The sequence below is a fragment of the Marmota flaviventris genome, chromosome 15 (assembly GCF_047511675.1).
Source record: "Marmota flaviventris isolate mMarFla1 chromosome 15, mMarFla1.hap1, whole genome shotgun sequence".
Taxonomy (NCBI): Eukaryota; Metazoa; Chordata; class Mammalia; order Rodentia; family Sciuridae; genus Marmota; species Marmota flaviventris.
In genome coordinates this window covers 23,586,206-23,603,794 of record NC_092512.1, presented here as the reverse complement: position 1 = coordinate 23,603,794, position 17,589 = coordinate 23,586,206, and the positions used below count along the sequence as shown (strand labels likewise).

The 17,589-nt window shown below is 35.5% G+C and overlaps 1 protein-coding gene across 5 annotated transcripts in view; it reads right to left on the bottom strand.

Moving 5' to 3' along the window:
• The window catches only part of Trps1 (transcriptional repressor GATA binding 1), a 235,919-nt gene that overhangs the window by 150,570 nt on the left and 67,760 nt on the right, over positions 1 to 17,589 (bottom strand). For all 5 annotated transcript variants that reach the window (XM_071602176.1, XM_071602179.1, XM_071602175.1 and 2 more), the window contains one exon: positions 12,256 to 12,859. In XM_071602176.1, the coding sequence (XP_071458277.1) occupies positions 12,256 to 12,859 (604 nt within the window). The remainder of the gene's footprint in view (positions 1 to 12,255; positions 12,860 to 17,589) is intronic.

Sequence of the window (17,589 nt, the reverse complement as noted above, 5' to 3'; positions counted from 1 at the left end):
AACCAGGATGGCTCCCTATACCCTTCTAAAATAAAATGTTCTAAATAAGCATTGAGAGACTACCCTATCCCATATGTCAAGTCTAAGCTCTTTAAGTGATACCACACACAATTTTTCAACAAGCTTTTCTTCATCCTGAAAATCCCAGGCTGATCTCACAGTATCTCTTCTCTTGTATGGCTTGCCCTCCCTGCTATCACATTCACCTGCTAAAAGTTCATCCAAAAGCATCTCAGAAGATGCCTTGTGGCAACTAAACTTACTCTCTAAATTAAATGTGATCTGTTCTTTAAACACCCATAGTTGCTCTCCTCTCCCCTGACCTCTTTTATGAAAGTCTTTTTATGGAAGTATTAAGGCTGTCTTGATACCTGTCTTCTCACGTAAAACCAACTATGTATTAATGGAGGGCAGGTAATTCTATTGACTCATCTTCTACCTTTTATACAGTCTGCATGTTTCCTGATACCTGGTAGGAGCTAAATAAATATTTATTGGACATCAAGAAGATGTACCAGGGAACAGCTCTACAAAGTTACCCTTTGCTGTTTAAATTTCCTATTTCTTTCAAGTCTAGATTAAGTTGGTCTGGTTATATGTTGGTTCTCTGAAAATAAATCCTGAATGCTGATAAGTATTAACATATTTAAATTTGTATATACACAGTGTGCATTCAAATCCCACAAACAGTGGTATATATGTTGTTATAATTTCACAAAGAAACATAACTAACTTCAAATGTTCTGAAAAGACTTTGTATACAGCAATATGCTGTGTGAAAATGCAAGTGGGAAGAAATGGTGTACAGAATGGTCTTCTACTTTTCCCTTTAACACCTGATTTCCCACTCTTACATTTCACTGAGTAGCTGTTGGCATCAACTTTCTGGGATCAAAAAATACATTAAGAAACTTTTTTGTGAATTTATAACCCTACAAGACTCATTTCAGTATATTATACTTTTGAGATATTCACTGAATGTCAAGGTGACTAAGGAATCTACCTGTGAACTATAACAGTGAAATAGACACCTGACTGATCCTTTACTGGTGCTACAGAAATACGTTTTATTCAACCACCATAGTTATTAATGGTTTCTCAATAATAATGTTTAAAGAAAATGTTAGGATTTTATTTCATAACTACCACAGTGAGGCAATTCTAACTAATGAAAGTCAAGAAATGATAGTTTTCCTGTTTCCCAGGAACACACATCCATGGCCTGATAAAGGGACCTATGCTTGCTAATAAACTCCTTGACTGTGTCATCCCACAGAGGAGTCTAATTACAGGGATGCCAATTCTAACCATTTAAAATTGCAAACAAGATGCAATCATTCAACTACAAAGATATCCAATGGAACACTATTTTTAATAGCAAAAATTGGAAATAAATGTCCAATGACAAGGAATCAATCAACATCTTCTCTAGGAAAAGTAGAATGATATATAATGAAATAGTATGACATCAAAAAATGTGATGTAGCTGAGTATGATGATGTGGAAAATATGTATAATTTATTATAAAGTAAAACTAAAAGCTGCTTCATAGTAATCACATAAATCTGTGTGTTATTTGTACGTGTAGGTTTGTGAGTATGAGAGTGTGCTTGTGTATGTCCACAAAAGAATACATTAAAAGTACTGCGTTCACATTTTGTTCCTTTTTTTGTTTATTTTTAGTTTCTCAAGTGCCATTTATGAATGTATGTTTTTAATGGGAAAGAAAAAGTCAAGACATACTAATTTTACATCTTTTTCTCTTTTCCTAGAGGCTCTTCAATTTCCTTCTCCACTTTATCCCCAATCTCACCCTAGAGGCCACCTCCTCTCCTGAAAAAATCACAGGAGCAAAGTAGAAATATGGTCACTTTCATCCTGACCACCCATACTTCAAATAATTCATCCATGAATAATGAGATATTAATTCTGAAGGGACATAAAAAACTAAGATAGGTTTATAGTTTTAAGATTTCAGTGGGATGAAACTGAATTATTCACATCCATTAAAAAGAGTTTGAATGATTCACAGCCAATTTTATTTTTATAATTGTAATGAAACAGCTGGGATCAGAGTCTATTCATGGACTCATAAGAAATTTGCACCCCACCTACTAAAATTAGTTTCTGCATCCAAAATTCTGATTTGAACATCTGACTGTGAACAAAACAGGCACCATCACTCAATGCCAAGAAACTGAGGAGACAGACTTAAAGCATGTCACATTCTCACCAGACTTATTTTATTTCTCATTGTGCATATTTCACTTTATCTCCATTCATAAGCAGCCCCCAATAACATAAGTCTTGAAACATGATTATTTCCAAAGAATGAGCTTTCTTGTGTAAATGAAAATCAAAGAATATATATATTTTTAAGATTTTCAGATTGTATGTGTGACAGTTACGGATTCTTAGCCATTAGAAGAAAGTCACATTTAAGAACTTCTACTTGAAATGTATGGCATCTCTTTGGACACCAGGATCACCAAGTCTAAAATATAAGATTTTTGTCTTAAAGTTGCCTCAGGTGTCAATCACACATCTGAGTGTTTAAGGTTTCACAGAAAATTTACATGGCTCACTGCAGAATATGCAATTTTGAAGAAATTTGAGTAACTGCATACTTCAACCTCTGTTAATTTTCTAAAGCAGGAAACAGTGCATAAGATTGAGTGACTCACCCAGGGTCACTCAGCCATTAGTCACAAAATGAGTCTAGAACTCAGAGTCTCCTTTCCTCCAGTCCAGTGCATTTTCCACTATATCACAAGGGAAGGTTAAAAAAGAAAATATGAAACCTAGTTTTACCAGAAAATAAAATCCAGTCAAGTCTGAACCACAGCCAGTGTGTAAGGTGAAACATCTCTTAACTGGAGCCTCAAAGAGCTGAGCACACTACTAAAAAATAATTAGAATATATTTTGGAACTTTCAGAAATATCTAAATCCAAGGTGAATTTGAGGCAAACTCTGATAAAACTATCCTGTAATCACACAGCACAAAGTTATTCCATGCATATGAGCTGAGTAATTCATCTGTAGACTATACACTACCCATCCTGATAATTCACATTTCAAAAACCTCCAACTTTCTTTGAATTAGTTATATAATTAAGGCAAAGTGGATGGATTTTGCTTAACTATCAAGGAACTTTTGGGTTGTAAATCTGACATTAGGAAGAATTAGATAAGATACCTCCTATTAAATGGACGTACTATCTTCAATTATAACATGCTTTGCAAAACAGAAAGGCATATAAGAAGTTGAGTAAGTAAAAGGATTTCATTTTTAACTGTGTGAAAGAAGAAACATCAACAGTCCCAGAATGAGTCTTTTCTTTAACAAAGGAAATAATTAGTTTTAGGTAAAGAGAATCTCTCTCTCAAATGTAACATGTAAATTTTCAGATTCCCATATATAAGCCTGGTTTAACTTCCTATTTGCACAAAGGTATGATATGACCTAAGTCTCTACAATTTTTAGCATATAAAAAGCACAAATACAATGTTAATTGAGAAAGCACTCTTGTTGTGTTCTTTCAATACTTCATTAATAAATTAACAAGGAATATTCTGAGATTCTGAAAATCACATCAAATAAAAAAACTTTCTAATGGAATATACATATATATACACATATACAGAGAGAGATATGTACATATGCATACATACACGTATACATATACAAATAAAAGTAAAGGTCATTAAATGACATCTTTGAAAAAAAATTCAAGTTTCAACTCCTAAACTCCCTCAAAGCCCACCCTGTTACCCATGCATCCAACACACAAGATAAAAACTTTAAAACTAGGTTGAGAAACGCTTAAGGGTGGCAAAACTGTCATCCACCAAGGCAAAGTAAAAACAAGGAAAAAAAAAAAAAAAAAAGAGGCAAGCCTGTTGGTGGAGACTGCTTTCACTTAAAACACTTAAACCAACTCTGCTTAGGAAAAGCAGGCCTGCTTGAAATAAATTTTCTCTGCACATGCAATATAAAATAAGCATATTAAACCAAATACTGGCTATTGGGCATATATTATAGTCTATATAAGTAATAAGAAGCAGCTCTTAAAGATTACCATTTGTTTTTCTCTGAATTCTTTCTGAATTTTTCACATTACCAGTAAATAAGTCAATGTACAGTTTAGAAAATACTCCCTAAATATTTCTAGGATGTAATTCCCCCTGCATTTTTTCATGAGCTGATTTGTTTTCTACCTTAAAGACTACCTCTTTAGATACCACAGAGTTGATCATTACCTTTAGTTGTAAGTCATGTATTCTCTTATATAAATAAGTGGAATTAGGCTGGGTGTGGAGGTTCTTACCTCTTATCCAGCAACTTAGGAGGCTGAAGCAGGAGGACTGCATGTTCAAAGCCAGTCTGAGCAATTTAGCGAGACCCTGATCAAATTAGTGAGACTGTATCTCAAAATAAAAAAAAATAAATAAATAAACAAACAAAACTGGAATTATACTGTAAGAAATTATCCTAAGGAAATGATAAATAATGAAATAATATGTAGAAGAAGGTTCATCAAAGTGTTCTTTATAAAAAAAAAAAAGGTAAATGTTTACCTTTTAAACATTAATTTAATGCCAGACCTCAAAGATAAAAAAAGTGTTCTTTATAATTAAAAATTGGAAGTAGCCTAAATGTTCATCAATAGGGGATGTGTTGAATATATTGCGCTATGGCTATTCCTAATAATGAGGTACTAAATCAAATATTGTGAAATATATCTGTGAATAAGAAAAGATATCCTCAATATATCATCAAATTAAAAATCAGAATTATAAAACAGGTACATAATCCTATACTTGAGTAAACTACATCTTTATACATAATGGATAAATTACAAGCCAAAATATGAACAGAAAAGTACTTGTGGGTTGGAATTTATTAGTGGTTTTCATTTTCTTTACAGTGTTCTCCACTACCTCTTTTGCAATAAGCATGCATTATTTGCATAATTTCAAAATGCTCCTTTACTGTTTTGTTCAGACACACATAAAAAATGTGGATGTTTAGATGAAACAAATTAACTCTAAAATTGTAGGAAGTCATCCAAGCATTTATTAGCAAATCATAGCAAGCCAAAGAAGGTTAGGCAATGATTATGAGCAGGGACTCTGGAGTTTGATGGCCAAGGCCAGAATTCTCTGCCATTACATGCATATGACCTTGGGCAAATTACTTAATCTCTTTTCCTCAGTTTCCTCATCTAAATAAAATGGATAATGATAGTTTCAAGCTCAAAGAGTTTTAGTAAGGACAAAAGGATTGAGCCAGTAATAAATTAATAGAAAGGCAGCAAACTTTTAATGCTAGCAATTGAAACACTAAATTATTTAGCAATCAATTGTAAAGATTCACCTATTTTTACCAATGCTTCATTTGTGAATGCTTTCCTATGTGAATTTTCTAAAGTAGTTTTGTCTTATTCATTGAGAATACAAATTAGATAGGTAAGGACATACTTTGTGCTACCCGATGAATTACAAGCTAAGCTCAGAAAGTTAATTCTCTGCCAACAGATTATTTTATGGGCTTTTTATCTACCAAAACTTTTTTTTTTAATCATGGCCAAATATAAGTCTTAAATACTACATTTTAAACTAAAAGTAATTCTATATGGAAGTGCAACTCAATAAACAATATTTTTATGGATCTTATCATTTTCTCCCCATCAAATACTGATCTCACCAAAAATTCATTTAAAAAATATTTATATTTGTATCGACATTCTCATGAAAGTTTGATTCACAGTTAGCAAAATTATTAAGTATATTTTATTTAAAAAAAAATCTATATATCCTGCTGGGTACAGTGGCTCATGCCTGTAATCCCAGCAGCTCAGCAGGCTGAAACAGGAGGATCTTGAGTACAAAGCCAACATCAACAACAGTGAGGTGCTAAGCAATTCAGTGAAACTCTGTCTCTAAATAAAATACAAAATAGGGCTGGGGATGTGGCTCAGTGGTTGAGTACCTCTGGGTTCAATCCCCAGTACCCAAAAAGAAAAGAAGAAAATCTATATATCCTTAGCATTGCTTCTCCAAATTGAAAAGAGTCTGTCCAAACTTCACTGAAACTCTTTGCATCTCTTTGTTCTAATGACACAACTAGATGCAGCAGAATCCAGTCTGCTAGCTCCCTTGCTTCCTTGAGCTAACTGGTACACCAGCCTAGTAAGCAACACCCTTGCCTATCAATACTTAAAGTTCCTTAACGAAGTATATGGGAAGGGAAAATAAAACAATATGACAAAAAAAGACATTTTTTACTTTTTTGGTGGAAACAAAAAAAAATCCCAGATAAAAATTGTTTGTGGCATTTTAGGTAATCCACACTCCAAATCCATCCATCAGACTATGTTCTGTCAGAAAAAATATGACATTTGATGTCAGGACTATGTACCCCCCGGCTGACATACTTTTGAGTCCTTCTGCACCTGTCCTCCTGAGCATGGGCTCTCTTCTGTATAGTCTTCCCTTCCAACATCTAAATAGGCTCAATAATGGCTTCCTTTGGGGCCCTGGTATCTCCTAATTCAGGCAGTGTGTGATGAAAAAGAAGCTGTGCAAAAGACATTTATACAGGAAATAATGAATAGATAGTACGCTAAAGGATAACATCTCACAGTGACTACCAACCTACAGCACAATTCACTAAGATATATCTGCTTCCCCTGCCTTAGAAACCTGGGACAACAGAACTATGCCAGATCTTACAAACAGTCTAGGTTACAACAAAGAGGGGGAGGAAAGTGCTTCAAAAAAATATTTGGGTCAATGGAGCCAATTTACAAAGTGAAAGTAGATTATGAGAAAATCCAATTAGTCAAACCAATAAAACTCAATCTATGTATTGAATTGGTTTTAGTTGTTTCCTACCACCAAAAAGGGTATTATCAATGTAAAAGATGAATAATCAAAAAGAAAAAAAATGCTATCTAAATTCTATTTATTATAAACAAAATGGTCTTGTTCACTATTACACATAACCAATGCAATGTGTTGAATGCATTGGGGATTGAACTCAGGAGCACTCAACCACTGACCCACATCCCCAGCCCTATTTTGTATATTTTATTTAGAGACAGGGTCTCACTGAGTTGCTTATTAGCATCTCACTTTTGCTGAGGTTGGCTTTGAACCCCTGAACCTCCTGCCTCAGCAACCAGAGCTGCTGGAATTATAGGCATGCGCCACTGCACCCAGCTATGCTTAATATACTTATCCTTAATGAATGTCAACAGAAATGCAACTATTTAAGGTAGAAGCACAGAAACACACAGGATTATTAATCTCTGGATGCAATAAGTAGTTTTTAACAGTTTATTTTTTTTACTTAGGCAAATAAAATATTTACTGCTACCTAAAGAGAAACTTAAAATCAGTGTTTCACAGTCAGTGATTAGAAAGGTATATACTTCTCATTTTTCCTAATATAGGCTATTCTCTTCAGAATTAGACACAGGTATATGTAACAGTTTCAAAGGGATCAAGAAAATGATTATTTACATCAACTTGAAGTCAACAGAACCTACATGATGACTTCAATTATTCCCTTATTTTCATTGACTATAAAGCAAAACAATGCATATCACTTTTCGCTGGAGACCATCTTTAGTTTAAAAAGTTCCTGTCGGTGGTTGCAAAGGCATTCAACACTGCTGCTTGTTTGAACTGCTGTTTGGCTGCCAATGGACTGTCCCCAAAAGAACATTTTTGCATCTCAATAGAAGGTCCGGTATCAACAATCTTTAAACTATAAATTTAACAAGGCGGCTAAAGAAAGAGGGAAATAGCATCTGCATTGTACTGTCTTGGTATCACATTTTCAAGATGAACACATCATCAGACTACCTTCATTTATCTAGCACTTTGCATCTGAGGATCTCAAATGGCCTGACAAACATTAATTAACTGAGTTGCACAACACTCCTGTGGGATGGCAGGCAGGAGGAGCCTCCATAAGAGACAGATGAACAGAGTTCCTGGGAGGCCCTGCCTTTGACAGTCAGTGGCTCAACTTGGAACCCAACTCCCACAGGCCCATGGCAGCACACCGCTGAAATCAAGCAGTGCAAAATGTATATGTTAAAACTGACAAACTTTCCTGAATAAATTTACTAGGAAACTAAAATCAGTTTCAAAGAGGTTTATTCCCCCAAGGGTGCACTGGAGAAAGCAGCCTAATAACTTGAGTGTTAGAGCCCATGGAAAAATGTGAGCCTGAGTTATGTGGCTGTGACATTCTGTTTTGACAAATGACAGGGAGGTATTTACCTGAATATTAACTTGCCATAAGTTCCCCCATACAGATGCACTCATTAAACTTATAATAATTATTTTATTATCGAATGAAAAGTCCAGCTGATGTTGGCAAAATCTTTGTGAAATTTAATGAACATTTGTTGTCCCCATTCCTGTGTTTGTTAGATGAAAGATTATAAAGATTATAACTTTCTGTGTAATAAAATTTAATCTAGAAATTCCATTGCAATAATGAAATCCAGAATTGATCATTCAGGCAATTATAAGACTAGTTCAGTTACATCTGCACAAGAGCTTGTCTAAAAATAAATGAATAAATCCCTTTGTGTAATTATACATTATAGAAGAAACTAGTCAGCAAAGGATACAAAACTGTGCATGAGTCTGGACTACACCATATTACAACAGTTTAAAATGAAAAAGAAACACCTATTGGAAAATATAAAACTAACTTTTACTTTTAGCACAGGCAATATTAGATATGTTAGCCTCTTAACAGAACCAAATTTTAAAACACTTGATTATCAAAATATTAAGCTTTCACGACCACATTCACAAGCTTATACATCTAGAAGATAAGATCTCTTCCATAAGTTTTTAAACAGCATAAAGTTATTATAGAAGCTTGGACTGTTTCTAGCAGAGATTCTAAAAGTTTTAATATTTCTTCCTACTCCTAAAAGAAAATATTCAAAATATTTTATAGAAATCATGTGGTTAATATGCAACAAAACCCTAGTTTTCACAAAGCATTTTACAATATAGAGTTTCACTTAATGCACCCTTCCTCACACTCAAAGCACTAGAATCAACACAGGTGATATGCACAACTTAAAATTTTTAACAAGATCACTTTCGTTCTAAAAATAAGGGGAAAATAGAGATGAAAGAAAAGCTTATATAAATGATCTGCTACTTAACACAAAATTAAAAGCCAAACACTGATCTAGAAGATAAAAATAAAAGAAAGGAAAAAACTATGAATGCTAATGAAAACCATTTTGAAATTTTAGCTCTTCTTCTGATTGTATTTTCTTCCTCACTTTCAGATGTACAATAAACTATCATGACTAAAACTAGTCAGCACACACACACACAAAAAAAAAAAAAACACCATAAAGACAATATTCTGAAAGCAACATTTTAACTGTGTCCTTTGTAACATAACCTACTTATGTTCATTTTACTCTTTACAAATATTTCCATTATTTATCTGATAGTGTTGATTATTTTAAATCAATGTTTTCTAATAGACAATTTTTCATACTTAATTGTTCATATCACTCTGAACAGTGTATAAAAATGAAAATTAAGTTTTGCCTTTTAGTATCAGAAATACTATGTATAAAAGCATTTACTAATCACATGCTCAATTAATGCTATGTTGAACGTACTATTTAATAAAAAAAAACTTTTAAAACCTTCTCTTTCCCATTTCTTAATTTGTTTACTATTTATGAATAAACATGTCCAGCAGCAAAGCAGTTAATTGCATGTTCAATTCTAGTATTTAAACTCAAACATGAACACTGAATTCTATCTTGAATAGACCACTGTGTTCTGTTCAAAACATGAAAATTATATTTGTATATTTCTGTTGTGTTTATAAATCATTACAGGACCATCACTGATAATAAGACCATTGCAACTACAAAATTAAAGAACATTATTTTTTGCCTTTAATAAGCATGACTTGCTCCTTCTGCTGGGTTTTCCCCTTACTGATGAAGGGTGAAGAATTGAGAAGTGTGTATTTCTGTAACTTAAGGATACCAATTTTCACTTCTAAAGTAGAGTTCTTATCAAATTTCCAAACTAAATGGGCTCTTACAGATCAAAAAGCTCATTGGCTAAAATATGTACATGCCAAAAATTTTTAATTCACTTAATAAATTAAATATTGCACAATAAACTAAATTGACTACTCTTTCTAGTCCAAATACCCATTAAACTGGTGATTTCCCAGAGCACTACTCAAATGTGAAATGTGAATTTTTAAAGATTCAATTTTTACTAAATTCACAGAATGACTCAAGCCTCTTTTTAACATGTGTGGGCGTACTCCCTGGAATTTAGCAGATGATAGCCTTTAAAGATCACAAATCAGAGGCCTATAAACTTGGCTCTTCGTTGCTGAAGATTTCCTACCTCAGCAGCTAAATGTGGAGGAACTGAAAAGACAGTTGAAATGGTGCAACAGAAACTCAGAGTGAGGGAATTAAGGAAGTAGAGGAATTGAGAAAAACAATTTTTTAGAAAAGTACTATCACCCATGGCTTGCTCAAAAAAAAAAAAAAAAATAGTGATTGCTCAGGTGTTTTACTCCACTGCTTGATCAACTATTATTCCAAGTTTACAGAGTATACAGAAGGTGACAGAAAAAACTGATATGCCAGAAATGGTCAAAAAAGTTGCCAAATAATCTGGCAGCAAATGTGGATGGCACAGATGAGAACAATTTTTGGTGGAAGAAGAAGGGAGGGGACTCTTGGGATGCAATGGGAGGCACCCAGGTAGACCAACTCTCAAGATCCAACAAAAATTAACAAAGCCCAGGATTCTGCATCCTGCCTTACTGGCAGAAACCAGAAGGGTCATGTGAGACCAGAGGAGTGTGGACATGCTAAGAAAACAATGGATATTTACAGTTAGACAGATGCAACTCCATATGTAGTGATTTGAAGGAGGTTTCCTGAACTGCACCCTCCCTTCAAGGGCACAGAAACTACTTCTTTCTACAATTACATATAACAAATCTGTTCCTTCTGCAAAAAGTCTTTGTTTCTCAGTGTAGGAGGGGCATGCCTTCTTCTGTATTCAAGGCCTTCTGTTAGCTCCAGGGCATCACTAGAGGGAGGGAAAGTAACACTTTCATAATTAACCATGCACCTCTAAGGCACGCTTCTCAGCTCCACTACAGAATACCTGAGAAGCACAGATGGGCTTCAGGGGCTCTGCAGGAAATGAGAGCAGAGCTGCTAAGCAGACCTGGGAAGAGCAATTTTTCTCTCCAGTATACATCCAGAGAGACCTTAGTGATCTCTAACCCAAGGTGCAAGCATTGGGCCGACTGAAGTCTTTCCTAACTGGATCTTTTGTAAAGGATAGCTACTTTCCAATCCTACCTCCTAGACACAAATAAAGCTTTGAAATCATCCAGAAAGCTCAAAACTTTCTCAGCATTAAGGTGAAATGCTGAACTGGTGGTGCCTTAGGCAAAAAGCAAGTATCACTGGGAGTTTGTGAATTTTCAAAAGTTAAAATATTTATTGATAATGATGAGACTACACAGCACAAACAGAGAAATAGAGGATCCTTTCTTACACAGAGGTTTTGCTTTTGCTTTACCACAGGGAACTAGGTCTTTCTCCCTAACGGTCCTGATAATAAACAGTGCATAGTACACTTCTGTGTAAGTTCTTCATACCATTCATGTTGAGATTTTTCTCATCTTTTCCCTTCTTCTTGGCAACAAGCATTGTTATTTGTGCACATTTATACTCTGGGTTTAAAAAATAAGACATTTCTGTATTAACATCTTACCCAGGAGTTTACATTCTTAGTGATTTAAATCTCTACTAATGCCCTTATTAACCATACACTGTGTCACATCACCTTAAAATTGAAAAGTCAGTTAGTTTAATGGAACAGATGTGCATCCTTCTGGGATTCTAAACCTCCCTTCTCCAAAGGCGGCTATGTTGTTTTGCATAATCACCAGGAATGATTAACCGATGTTCAATCTGAGCTAAGAGTGAAGACAAACATGAGACAGCCCACCAGGATGCGGAGGATGCATAGAGCACACACCAACACACAGGGAGCTAGTAGCTCCCTAAGTATAAATCCCCAAACTAATACAGCTCATTTACTGTCATTTCACAAAACATAGTACTAAATGTAGAGACTCTGTGCTCCCCCATCTTCCCTTCAAAATATATGAATTATTTTAAAAATTAAACCTTCCTACCCGTAACAGGGACTGGGACTCATCCTTGGACTTGCTTTCTCCAGATGCAGGATACTGTGGGGTGATGGCCCCAGACTTCTCTCCGCCGGCTGGCACCCCCTGCAGGAATCCCTTGGTCTCCACAGCCAAGCCATAAATAGGTCTCGCCAGGTGGGCAGCCTCTACACTGGGGCTATCCCGGAGAGTCTTTGTCTGCTCTTGGGTGCCGGACACAGGCGTCAGGAGCCCCAGACTTGCTTGAGTATAGGATGGACTGCCGCGAAGGATGTCAGCCCCTCTCCAAGCCACGCTGCGAAGGTCATCGCCTGAACTCTCAGACCAAGCTTTCTCCTTGAGCCCGTCCTTGTCGTCCAGCTTCTCCCGCTTCACCACGCTCTCGCAAACTGGCTCTGCCATTTTAGAGTCTGGATTCAAAAGACTGTAGACCTTGAGGTCAATTTTGGGCTCCTCCTTGATGGTAGAGATGGCATGACCATCCTCTTCGCCGTTGGCTGTAGTGATGTCCTGTTCCTGGCAGTGAACAGTGTTGAAGTGCTCCAGTAGTGACTGAGTGTCAGCAGCTGTAAAGCTGCACTGACGGCATTTGTAGCAGCTGTGTGCTCTCCTGGAAGAGAAGAAAACAGTCCATGGAAATCCAGCATTCTGAAGGATTTTTTTTTTCTTTTTCAGATGGTCTTTAAGCACCTGAATTTTATCTCACACAATGTACTACGCAGAATGAAATACAATATTCTCAACACCCAGAAAGTGGAACTTAATTAACTGGCATTTTCAATTCTATATAAAGAATGTGAAGTTCCCTTTTGTTACAGTAGCAGTAACAGGTATACACACACACACACACACACACACACACACACACACACACATGCTTGTGCGCACACATTCCAGCTGATTAGCATTAGAACCGGTTGGTTGGCTTTATTATCGAATCACCTGCTCTGTTCATTTTATCTTGATGGATAATAATCAATTCTGGACCAGTTAAGTCAATATTCATATGTTTTTATACATAATTTCATCAATGGACTTTTCACTTTCTGTTTATTTAAGAAAAAGTGAGGGTTTTCTTCACTATGAATACACTTATATCTCTAATACTTAGATGCTTTTGTACAGCTTTTCCACATATTGAAATGCACTCTAAGTGATTATAATGTTCTATCATAAATCTAAATTGAGTCAATGAAGTATGGTTTATCTGATCTACATAATCTAAAAAGTAAGATGAATTTAAGACCTAACATTTTTCTAAACAAATTCTACCTATCTATGTAGATAGGTATCTCTACTGGGTGTCAAAGAGCATGATAGTTGCTGTAAAGACATGTTTATTAAAAGGGCGAACATGTGTTTTCTTTTTAAAAGAAATAAAATAAGGAGACTGTATTGTTAAACTGCACAGTATCTTGTCTGCTAGACAGAGAAGAGTTTCTGCTATATTAGGACAAATGTTTGATTAACAAAGAAGAACCGAGGTACTGCATTATAAAAAGCATACCAGAAAGGTACACAAACAACTTGGCAAGGCATTCTTTCTTTTAACTATAAAAGCCTTAGTTAGCTCTCCAAACAAATATTATGTGAAACACTTTCTACTTCCTGACAAACTGTGCTAAGAGTTACCCACAAAGTTACAACATAAGTTTTCTAAGCCATCACTTAAAGGTATGGAGTCATATTATATACTTTTAGATAATCATCAAAATTCTATGTTGCCAGGCACTGGGGACACATAGGTGAATAAACCATACATATTTCTTGCCCACTTGGGACTATGCCCACTCTGTCTATTCGTCTATAGGCAGAAATGACAAGCTTCAAATAACATTATATATAAATATATAAGTATGAAGGGTGACATGTGCTGAAAATGAAATGGTAAGATGGTAGCAGGGTAAGGAGATTGCTTAGAGACATCAGTGAGAACTTTCTAAGGGAGGATATAAAATCAAAAGATGAAAAGGAGCTATTCTTGTTGGAGGAAGAGGTAGGGGGAGAGAAGCCCTTTCTAGCAAGTCTGAGACATTGTAAAGAGGCCACTGCAGCGAGAGAGGAACAGAGAAGAGGAAGAAAGGCAATCAACAAGCTGAAAGGGCCATCCAGAGAGAGTATTACTGGTCCCTGTGAAGATGGTGGCTATCTTCAAAGATTAAGGGAAGCAATAAGCAGGGAGCAGCATGGTCAGCTGCAAGCTGTGGTCACTTTGGGGCAGTGATAGTTTCTGAATTAATAACTTTAGTTTCCTTAAAAGACATGTATGATACTGGGAATTCCAAAAGAATTTTCCCATTTTATAGAAGCAAAATTCAAAGATGCAAGAAAACAAAATCTCAGTAAGTTTTTGTTAAGAATATTTAATGTGATTTATGATTAAAATCTTAATTTTCATTGGGTATAATTTAACTTTACATTTTAACCAGATTGTTTTCAATCCTTTCTATTTTTCTTCATTAAGTAGTAAAGAAAACAAATGACAAGTGATATGATCATGAGCTGATCATAAAAACACAACACTAAAATTAATTTTCTCAAGTGAAAGTAATCCCATCCTTAAGGCAAGATGTCTATGACCAAGAGTAAGACTCTTGCCACCAAAAGTCACAGCTAGAAAATCAAGACAGAACTAAGATTACAAAGGAAAACAGAAAAGAACTAAGATCCAGGTCTTGGAATCTTTGGAAACCTCATCCAAAAAACATTCTTAACCTAACCACCTTCCAGTACAATTCAATGGAAGATAAGCTCTTGAATCTAAAATCATCTGTTTACAAAGCCATAATGTGCTTTGTAATGGGTAAAGGCAAAATGTAAACAAGAAATACCCTACTGAAGATATTGTATAAAACCTATTGAATTATGAGAATTAAAAAATATATCCATCTGGGGAAGGACATCAGCAATCTCTGATTGACCTTCACCCTAACACAATTCTAATGAACTCACTGCCCCAGCATGCCAATGAGTCTGTGGTTCCCTGGCATAGTAAGATCTCTGCTTCAATCTCTAATGAGATTCCTGCCTATAAATTAAGACTATAAATTGCCACCATCACTTCTATCAAAATGAGTCACTCTAGAGCAAAAATTCCTAAGGATTATAGTGATACTGTTTTAAGAAATAAAGACTAAATGCTAGAGCAACAAGAAAGAGAAAGAATCAACATACAGAGAAGAAAATCAAAATCATAGAGCACAGCATGGCAAAAAAAAAAAAAACTTGTTTTCAGAGGGCAGAGCTGGGCGTGAAGCTCAGTGGTGGAGGACTGGCCCAGCAGGTGCACGGCCCAAGATTCAATCACGAGCACCCCAACCCTGCAAAAGGCAAATTCTCAGTTATTATTGGAAAAACAATTTAATACACTGAAGAGCACAGACTCTTGAACCAGAATGCCTGAGCTTCAATTCTTATAATGTGTGTGATTTGGAATGTTGACTGAATCTCAGTTTCCTCTTCTATAAAATGAAAATAATGTGTCTTGATGTGTCTTTGTGAACATTAACCCTAATTTTAAGTAAATAAATAGGGTTACCCAGTGTAAATCCTAAAACTAAGCAAAGCCCCTCAGCTCCATGTGAATCTCCATGGGTACTCTTTCTACACAGGAGTTTCAACTGACAAATTGGTATTGGTACCATCTTTTCCATTCCCCCATGTACATCAACCATGACATATACCATTTTTAAAACCAAATTTATTTCCTAGAAGACTCTTTTCTTTAGGACACTTCCAGGTGGAATATGTCCTATGCCTTCTTTGCTTCAAAGGGCCTCAGTGATTGAATATGTTGCAGTTTATTGCTTAATTGTTAAGCTTTACTCCCTTTTCATCAATAGTAGTTAAACCCAGAGTCTTAAAATTCTGAGCAACAAAGATAATAAGTGCTTTAGCTGTGTTTTATTTAAAGTGCTGGGAGCTGGGGAAGGTCTTGCGAGTGTATTTTTTTTTATTATTATTAGTTGTTCAAAACATTACAAAGCTCTTGACATATCATATTTCATACATTTGATTCAAGCAGATTATGAACTTATCAAAGCAGTTCAGAACATGATGTATCTAGTAATACATCTAAGTCATTATTATTATATTTAATATCACTTATTTGGCAATCTAGAAATATTCCTGAGCCATCCCTATCCTTTCACCAAACAGATGAATACAAACATCTTTTACCCATTATTTGACTAGTACCTTTTCCCAAATATACAAGGTCCCAGGCCCCACCCAGATGGGCATTCTTTACAAAGTATCACACCTGAGGCAGGTGTCTAGGACTTCTATGTTTGCTATTTTGAAGTTTCTGTCCCAATGGACAACTCCTGACTCCAGACAGGTCTCAGCAACTCCTCAAATCTGCTCCACAGAGGAGCTCTTGATCCAACCACCACAGACAAAACCATCCATGATACAGGGGAACTGTACATGATACAGGTACTGAGGAACTGTCTGAACACAGACAATAGTGGGATAGGTAATAAGCAAGAAGAAGGCAAAAATCGCAGAAGAAACTTTTCAGAAAGGACCTTTTATATTGAAAAGGAAAACATATTAACAGAAAAGATGGTTATAAAAACAAGCTTATAAAAATAAGCTCAATTCACGTATCTTATCTTTTAAGTGTTCAAAGCACTCATACCTAGATGAACTAAGCGCTAGAGGCACTAAGTATTAAGCCCATTTTATAGTAAAATTGGAGAATTTTTAAGTGCTTTCTTTTTCCTATCCTCTGCTGCCTAAATTTTTCACATGACATAAAAATAAATGAAATTACTGACAATATGGCAAATGAAAACATCGGGCTGGGAAAGGTCTTTGATGGGACAGAAAAGAAACCAAGGACAATAATGGTTTGCAAAACAGGCTGTAGAATACAGATTCCAAGGCCTTCTTGTCCTTCTAAACAAGAATGTCCTGGTCATCATAACTTGAGAATCTGAATTTTCAACAAGGTCCTCAAGGACCAGAATCTATCTAAAAACCACATTACTAGATACATCATGATTCTAAAGGACTTGGTGAATAAAATCCAAGGCATCACCCAGCGCCTAAGGCTTTATTAATGAGGTTACTACCCCTGATCTTCAGAATCTTAAGATTTGGCTGTTAACTGCTATTCATGAAAAGAGAGTAAAAGCCGAGGATGGTGGCACAAAGAAAAGAGAGTAAAGCCAAACAATGAATCAGCAAAATGTTAAAATGCTCCATCTTTCAGGCCATTGAATACCACTAGGTGAAGCAGAAAAGGTAATTTGCTACAAGGTACTCTTGAGACTTGAAGAATTCCTCTCACCTTATATTAATCCTAAATAAATGATTAAAAAGAATATTAAAAAG